Source organism: Temnothorax curvispinosus, unplaced genomic scaffold, assembly GCF_003070985.1.
Source record: "Temnothorax curvispinosus isolate PA1 unplaced genomic scaffold, ASM307098v1 QBEX01006533.1, whole genome shotgun sequence".
In the NCBI taxonomy this organism is placed as follows: Eukaryota; Metazoa; Arthropoda; class Insecta; order Hymenoptera; family Formicidae; genus Temnothorax; species Temnothorax curvispinosus.
The window spans coordinates 2,562-11,760 of NW_020216313.1; the positions used below are offsets into that span (position 1 = coordinate 2,562).

General features: G+C 55.5%; 1 protein-coding gene across 1 annotated transcript in view; it reads right to left on the reverse strand.

Annotated features, from left to right (window-relative positions):
- Positions 1 to 2,274, reverse strand: part of LOC112455941 — a gene marked incomplete at its 3' end in the record, with an annotated part of 4,738 nt that extends 2,464 nt beyond the window's left edge. Inside the window, exon 1 of the mRNA XM_025018164.1 lies at positions 39 to 2,274. Within this exon, the coding sequence (XP_024873932.1) occupies positions 39 to 2,274 (2,236 nt within the window). The remainder of the gene's footprint in view (positions 1 to 38) is intronic.
- Between the last annotated feature and the right edge of the window lie 6,925 nt (positions 2,275 to 9,199).

The following is a 9,199-nucleotide window of genomic DNA, read 5'->3' on the forward strand; positions in this document are numbered from 1 at the left end:
AAGCAGGATGGCGAGCAGGTCCTGCTGCAGCCTCGGACCGCTGAGCAGGGTGTCGTTGATCGACAGACCGTCCGGGCCTCGCGAGGACGCGTTGAACACTACCCGCAACTTAGTGGTAGTGCTATCGAGTTTATACACACCGTGGTGCGGTAGATAATAAATGTGGCCATCCGACGGGAATGGATTGCGAATTACCTCCATGTGTCCGCTATCGAGATAGTCCCGCATGAAACTATTGTAACCAGCTCTGAACTCCGGATCAGATTTAAATCGACGTTCTAGTGCGCGGAGACGACTAACCGCAATGGAGCGCGAGCCGACGAATGTAGGAGGATCCGACACGAACGGGTACGAGACCACGAAACGACCCGAGGGGTCACGATACGTGGTCTTGGCGAAGATTTCCTTGCAGCGTCGATCCTCGTCCGAACAAGAAGTGTCCTCCGGCACCTCCTCCAATTGCCAAAAGCGACCCACCGATGTCGCGATCGACTCGAGCGTAGTCGCGAATGACCTCAGGGGCGCTGCCTGGACTGATGGGGATACCGCGCCCGTCAGAACCCATCCGAAGACTGAATTGAAGGCGTCGGGTTCTCCCCTCTCCCCCTTACGACGGCCCTCCCGTAGCACCGACACAAACGAGTCCGCCCCCAGGAGGATGTCAACACCGCCGGGCACGAAATATTCGGGATCCGCGAGCGGCAATCCCTTCAAGTGTTTCCACGGCTGGACCTCCACCTTGTCATTAGGCAGCGGCGAGGTTATGCGCGAGAGGACCGTAGCCTCTATCGAGAACCGAGTGTCGTCGCGACCGCGTGCGCGGATCACGAGGGAGGTGAGGCCCCTCGTCGTGGCCGCCCTGGCTTCGTTTATCGCCAACACGGTCGCACTGTGTTTGGTGCGACGAAAGCCGCCCTTCCGGAGGCAGCCCTCGGTAATAAAGTTGGCCTGACTCGCGCTGTCCAGCAATATGCGTACGGGGAACGCATTGCCACGCGCGTCTATCGCCTCGGCTCGTACGGTGGACAGGAGGACGATTCTATTGGCCCGGCTAGTCATTGTTACAATCGGCGCATCCTCCGACTGAGGAGCGGGTACGGCGTCCGGTTCGGCAGGAGTCGCGCTAATGGGTTCGGGCTTAGGAGTAGTATTCGAGCTCTGCTCGTAATGCAGAAGCGTATGATGCTTCGTGCCGCAGGACCGACATGCCCACGCGGACGGACAGTCTTTCATGCCGTGCCCCGAGCGCAGGCAGTTGAGGCACAATCTCAAGTCGCGAGCCTTAGCCTGCCTCTCCCTCGGCGAGAGTTTTAAAAACTGGGAGCACTTCGACACGTAGTGAGACTCCTTACAAACGGGGCAACCGGCCGCGTTAGTCACGAACGACGAGACCGGTGTGGACTTGGGTTTGGAGGACGGGCCCGCGACGGCCTCGAGAACCTGACAATGCTCCGCTAGAAATTTCGTGAGTTGTGTATATCGCGGTATCTCCTCAGCCCGGTGAGCCGACTCGAATTTTTCCCGAAGGGAACGAGGAAGCTTGTCTAACAAAAACTTCAGTAGGATAAAATCCCATGAATTGGTAGGGAACTTCATTAATGCGAGCGCGCGTGTGTTCTCGGTAAACGTATCTAATAAGTGGTGAAGAGCCTCGGCCGTCTCCGCCTTCAATGGCTTTGCCTCGATTATCGAATTCAAGTGATGGTCCGCTAACCTTCTCTTATTCCGGTATCGATCGACCAGCGAGTCGTAAGCGATCAAATAGTACTCATCGGAAAACGGCAGGTTTTTCACCATGTTGAGTGGTTCCCCTTTGAGTGAAGCCAGCAGATACTGGTATTTCTCTATCGCGGAAATCTGCTGGTTATGTATCGCCGCGTTGAACAACGCGATGAAGGAAGGCCACAACGTAAGGTCGCCGGAAAACTGCGGCAGCGGGATCTTAGGCAACTTGACCACCGAGGCCGGACCCGAGGGCTGTGCCGGCGCGCCTCCGAATGGCGCGCCCGTTTCCCGGTGATATCGACTCTTTACGGCGTAATGCATTTTATCGAAACTGGCTCGGATTGCGTCCTCGGCCTCGAAATCCGCCGCTTCTTGGATGACCTTCAGGTGGATGGCCTCAAAATCGTCCGCGATCTTCGCTACACTCGAGTAGCGAGCGAGGAAGGTCGCTCGTATTGCCGCGTCGGTCGCGGCTTGTAGGGAGAGGTCGTGTATTTCTTGCATACGCCGATTGCACACTTCGCGACGAGCATATGCGTTTTTCGACATGATGTAACAAAGGGGTCGTCCACCACAGACAGACGAAGCTAAGAGCGAAGGGTAAACGACGAATAGGCAGTCGGAGGCGACGGCAACTCGAACCAACAATATCGAAACCCGGCGAAAACAATCACGAAAGTCAGGTCGCCAAGGTGAGGGGTAACGGACGGCTCTGTTCGGCGCTCGCGCAAGTCCCGAGGGAATATTCTCGATAATATTCCTCGAGTTGGACGCGGAGAATATCAGCCGTTGGATTAGCGCGATAAACACGCGTCGCAGAGTTCGAAAGGCAAATATTCTCGATCGGTGACAATAATATTTCCGAGCGATGGTACTCTCGGACGGATCACGAATGTCGGGATAATACAAGTGCTGGGTCGGGCGGTACGTACCTCGCAACGACGTAAACACGAGCGATGCTCGAGACTATACAGAAAAACAACGCGCGCGAGACCGGCCCGTAATCGAAGGCTACGGCCGTTGTCTCTATGCGCGAAAGTATCGCTGGCCCGGAATACTCGGATATTCGACCGAATATTTCGGTTACGATCAAGTCAATTAAATGTCGACTAATTACCGCGGCGAGCGCGGATTCGATTTTAAGGCGATTAATAACGGCTGCGGCCCGAGCTATGACGAACGAAGTTCGCACGCGTATTCCCGTTGCGAAGCTAGCGTTGCACGAGAGATACCGCGCGAGACACGAGTTGTCAGCACGCCGAGCGTTATTGCACCTCGTTAATGCGAGAATATGAATTCAGCGAAATCGCGTAGATTACAGGCGGCTAATGGCCGATTGCGCGATGCTACGCGAGAATTCCCTTCGCGAAGCGAGCGTTGCGATACGGGAGATCCTGCGAGACCCGCAAGGTCACGCGCTATTGCACTACGCGTTACAGAAAGATTCGGTGACTTAGAACAATGAAAGGGCACGCGAAAGGTCGGCGGTAATAGACTAATCGCGAAGATATGATTATCCGGCTCGAAGGACCAGATGCTCGGGGGGCGGTAGAGCCGTACCCGGATTTGCGATAAAGCGAAGCTCGAAGGACCAGGGGAGATGTGTAAAGTCTCCCCAAAGCGAAAGTTAAGTTAAACAAATGCGACTCACCGTTCGTTGTGCCGTCGACTCCTGGAGACTTCGTCTCGGTCGCGATCGGGCTCGTGCAGCAACGCAAGCAGGGCAGCAAGCAAGGCGAAAGCGAGGCAGGCAGCAGTAAGTTAAGGCAGGCAGCAAGCAAGCAGGAGGAAGCAGGTAAAGGCAGCACACAAACAGGCAGAGAAAGTAGGCGATCGCACTATCCGGGAGCGAACGGATGATCTCGCGACTCCGGATATTAGCGCAAGTCTCTCTGCTCCGATAATCTATCTGTGCTCCGTTAATCGCTCCGTGCTCCGAGACGTCGTAACGATGAGACGTCGTAACGATGAGCCGGCGTAACGATGAGTGCTGAGGGCTCGCGGCGCTGGAACAGTGTCGCGAGCGAGTACTTGTTCTGCAGGCGGGTGCCCTCGTGGGGTGAGCGAGGGCAGCACCGATTGGTGAGTCGCGCAATTATCGATTCCGCGTTGATCGCGATCCGCCGACGTTTCGCGCGAGTCACCGAAATACTTAAGACTAGGTACGCAAGAATATTATGTACAACGAGTAACGAGACTAAACAATACATGCATCTAACTACAGTTTGGTGAGCGCCAAACAGATAGAAGGATATACATATATGATACAATAGAGTAAAAATAAACGATTAAACACAATATATATACAAAATAAAAAAACGAGCAACGCAATAAAATAAAACGATTAATACGTTAATAAAATGAAATTATATTAAACCAGTAATATATAACGTTTTTTTTACACAAATTTATAAAGTATTTCAATTCACGGAGTCGATGCTGGCGAAACATTCGCGTCGCTCGATCCACCAATCGCGCAACTTCATCACGTTCTCCATGGCGCAGCACCGTTGGTGACGCCGGCAGCGAAACGCGCGATCGGTGTGAAGAGACTCCAACCGATCGACGTCCTCGTACTCCGCGTCGACGGTCACGATCGTCGCGTCGACGTCGCCGAGAATCTCCTGCAGCCATTTCTTCTTCTCGAGACCTTTCACGTAGATTCGTGCGTCGGGCGTCTCCTCCGTCTCACGCAACTTGGATACTCAGGATGTCGGCCATGATTTTTCCTCTCGAGGTAGAAACGGCTCGACGGTGACGCGTTTCTCACGGCGAGACCCAGCGATCGTAGGAATCTGACGTTGGCGTTGCTGAGAACGGGTCCCCCTCTTCCGCCTTTTCTCTTTCCTACGCTTCGGATCTCGTCGTAGAACGGGCTAGCTCGCTCGTTCGTACAATTCGCGCTAGATCCGTTCAGAACGAGCATCCCTCCTCTCGCTCTCTCTTTCTTCAGGGATACGCGCGCACACACACTAACCGTGACGACGACGTACGTGCAATCTAATCGTTATCTCCTCGCCGCGAAAGTCGATCAGCCGATCTTTCTGATCCACGACTCGCACCGTGATATCGGTGACGTTTCGCGCGACGATCGGGAGGTAAATGATCTGCGTCGGAGTCTCCGACAGTTTATATCCCGGTGGAACTTTCGGCGCGAATTCGTGTATCGCGTGCACCGAGCGTCCGTTGCTGTACGCTCCCGCGGTGATACTGCACTCGATGCGAATTATGTTCACGCTCATGACGTCGACGGGTCCGTCGGAAACGTACCATTTGTTCGGTTTTAGGATACGGTCGCTCGAGAAACCCAAAAGAGAACCAATGTTGTTCGGTTTTGTAAAATTCACTCGGTAGGCGCACTTTATCTCGCTTCTCATGGTATTCTCGTTGGCGCGAAGATCGAGCACTCTGTCGCCACCGTCGTCGTCTCCGTATATGTCATAACCGTCGCCATCGTTGTCATCGTCGTCTTCGTCCACGTATGCGCGATAAATCTCGTCGTCGGTTTCGTCCTTCTCCGTTCGGTTTTTTTCTTTTACCCGTCCAGCGTCGTCGGTCCGCGATTTTTCTCCTTTCCTCCTTTCTCCTTACTTTTGTCTCTCTCGCGGGCGCGACGTTCGCGATGGAGAAGAGCGGCGTGCAGATATCTGTTCACGGCTCGCAGCTCGTACGAACCTTCCGGAACGACGATTCGCCGGTCGTCCTTGCCGTAGTAGAAGCGATTGTTCGCGGACGTAACGTTCGGTATCGAATTGTACGTCTCAAAAGTCGCCAAACCCAGCTCGTATTCGCCGTCGCTCAGATCCAAAGCGGGAAAGTGACTCGCCGTGAGAACGCTGCCGGTCCCGGTCAACGTGAGCGTCAGCGACATCGCGGGAGAACGTCGATCGTCCGCCCGCTACCCCCCAATCGATCTCGCGAAGAAATCGCAGGCACAGCTGTCCGCAGATTCTCTGATCAAATGTCTGGAACGCGCGACGATTATACGTCACGATCGTGCTCTTGTCGCCACCGTCGCGCGAGATCCCTCGGCGGGCGGAGATTTCCAAACGCGTCGAAATAGATCGCCGAGTTCCCTTTTTTAGCATAAGCGACCCAATGCGTGCCCGGGCCCACCTCGTCGTCGAGATTCACGATGCCGCACTCCGCGCGTCGCACCCTCGTCGGCAGAGCGTCGCGCATGAACACCCCGCGGAAGAACGGCACGCGCAGGCGACGCGCCGCTCGATCGAGCTGTTCGTCGGTCGTGACGCCGTACGGAGGTAGACGCGTTAACCTCGCCTTTTTACGCAAGGTTTTTTTTTTCGCCGACTCTCCTCGCGCCACCTCCGCGCTTCTTATACGGCGCGAGGTACAACCCGCGACCCTCCATCGCGCGATTGTGTCGCTGCAATTCGTCGATCTGTTTTTGCGCCGCTTTGTTGGCGCTCACCGCTTTGGCCACGCTGGCCGCGCCACCGATCAAAGAACCGAGAGCGCCCAACATCGGTAGAAAGGGCAAGAAGCCGCCGCGTTTCGCCGTCGGAAGTATCCTCCGCTTCTTCCTTCTCGTCTTCGCGCTTCTCCTCAATCCCGTTCCTTTTCTCGTTTTTCTTTTGCGTTCCATACCCATGCCCAGCTTCGTCTTCGTCTTCATAGCCGCCCATACGGCCGCTGCGGCGAGTTTCTCACCGGCCGTGGAATCCTTCGCGGTGACGCGCTCGCGCGCCCTCTCGGCGAGCCGTCGATCGGCGACGTGTCGCTCGGCGAGCTCGCCGCTTCGCGAATACGCGACATCGTGCTCCAGACACGCCGCGTCCAACGGATTGATGCCTTCTTCGCCGCGCGCTAGTCTCTTCGCTAGACGCGTACCGGGCCCACAGAACTGATAACCGGGTATGTGCAGTTCGAAGGGAAGAGCGTTTATCGCGCGATTGAGCAGACCGGTGCCGCGCATTCGGTCGCGGTTGCGCGAGGAGCATTCGCTTCTTCTTAGTTCGAACGGGAAATCGAAGATACACCGTTCACAGGGCGAAAACAATTGCACTCGTGGCAGTCCTTGATGGGCGGTGGACCGTCTATGTGCGTTCGCTGCCACGGACGATTGTAGTGTCGCATGCACGGGCGATATCTCTGCACCTCGGGATCCGCTTGTATATGTTCCGGCAAACGGTCCCACAACAGGTGCACGTATCTCCCAAATTGACGCAACAGAAGGACCTTCGGAATATATTGCAACTCTTCCACCGTTAGATTGAGAATTTCGTAACCGTCCACCAGTATGGGAAACACACCACTGTGAGACATCTCACCGATGCGCGCGAACGATTCGTTGATTTTAGAAAATAAATTTTTTTTTTCTACGGATACGGCAACACGCTCGCGCTACTTATACCCGCGCGCGAGGCGTTTGCGCACGCGCGACGAAACGAAACGACGTCCGCGCTTCCCCCTCTTTTTCTTCCAGCGATCGAGAGACTCATCGCGAACGAACCGAGCGAAAAAATTCGAGGGAGAAAGAGAGAGAAGGCAAACATGCGATTCGTGCGACAGACGGCGACGTTAGGAATCTCGAATCTGGATCGCAAAACGTCGGCGGGGTCGGCCGCGACCGAGAGAGAAAACGGAGAATCGCGCCGGCACGGTCCTCTCCTTCCGAACGTCGTCCGTTGCATCATTTGCGGTCCCTCCAATTGCGGTAAGACGAACGTTCTGCTGAGCCTGCTGGAACAATCGCACGGTCTCCGTTTCGAGAACGTATACGTGTACTCAAAATCTTTGCAACAACCGAAGTATCGATATCTCGAACGATTGTTCGAGCCTATAGACGAGATCGGCTATCACGCGTTTTCCGACAATCGAGACGTCGTTCCGCCCGACGAGGCGCTTCCCGACTCGGTTTTCATCTTCGACGACGTGGCCTGCGACAAGCAAGACAGAATGAGGGAGTACTTTTCTATGGGTCGACATTCGAATATCGATTGCTTCTATCTCTGTCAGACGTACGCCAAGATACCGAAACATCTCGTGCGCGACAACGCAAATCTGCTAATCCTGTTCAGGCAGGACGGCACCAATCTGCGACACGTGTACGACGATCACGTGAACATCGACATGTCGTACGACGAATTTCGCGTCATCTGTTGCGAGTGTTGGCGGCGCACCTACGGTTTCGCCGTGATAGACAAGGACAGCGCGTTGCGAGGCGGACGGTACAGACGGGGCTTCCACGATTTCGCCGTGTTGTAGGGTCGATCAGTGCGCCTCGTCGAACGACGCGAGTATGAGCGCGATCGCGGAGGAGAGAACCGCGCGAGAAATAGCCAAGACGCGCGCCTCGATTCGCAGAAAGTACGCCGCTCTCAGGGCCGGAAAAATGGAGAGCGAGATCGCTCTGGAAAAGAGGTACGAGCCTATCGTCAAACCTCTGAAACGGCTCGCCGATGACATAGAACGCAGAGGTAAAGGACCGGGCAAAATCGACGACGACGACGGCGCTGGCTTTGCGTTCCCGAAAAAGATGAAAGCGACGAAGAGAGCGAAGAAGGACAGCGAGAACGGCAACGACGACGACGACGCTGGCGCCGACCTGGAGCGCGATTACTGGGAGGACGACGACGTATTCGCGCCAATCGGGACAACCGCGACGGCGGAAAAAGGAGAGTCGCGTCCGGCACGGCTGAGTTCGGCTCCCGCGACGACGCCGATCTGCGACGATTTGGTCCAGTTTTTACCCAGAGAACGCGAGATCGTATCGGAGACGACGACTCCGCCTTCCACGTTGGAGACGTCCGCCGGGAAATCTTTAAGTACGGCGGAAAGTCGCGACGTTCTGACTAGCAAACTAGGACCGTTGGGGCGGGAATACTTGAGCGCTTTTCTGGGCGGCGACAAAAACAAGGAGCTCGACACCGTTTACGGAGTGCATTTCGGCGAGAAAGGCGCGATGCTGGGAAACAAGCGATTTAAGTTGAAACCGGATGACACCATGGTCATCGACGGTGTACCGTACAAAGGCACGCGCGGCCTGTACGAGTTGATCTTCATGGGAAAACCCGACCCTAAAATCTACACGGAGAAGGACAAATTAACGTACAGGAGCATACTTTTTTCGGGATTGTCCCGATTGCGCACATTACAAATCGGACACGACAATATTTCCCGATCGGACACGGTGTCGATTGCACACGGTGCCGATCGGACACGGTGTCGATTGCACACGGTGCCGATCGGACACGGTGTCGATTGCACACGGTGCCGATCGGACACGGTGTCGATTGCACACGGTGTCGATCGGACACGGTGTCGATTGCACACGGTGCTGATTGCACACGGTGCCGATTGCACACGGTGCCGATTGCACACGGTGCCGATTGCACACGGTGCCGATCGGACACGGTGCCGATTGCACACCGTGCCGATTGCACACGATGTCGATTGCACACAGGGTTTACTTACACAATGGGGGGTGCAGGGGGGAGGCGAAGCCCCCCCC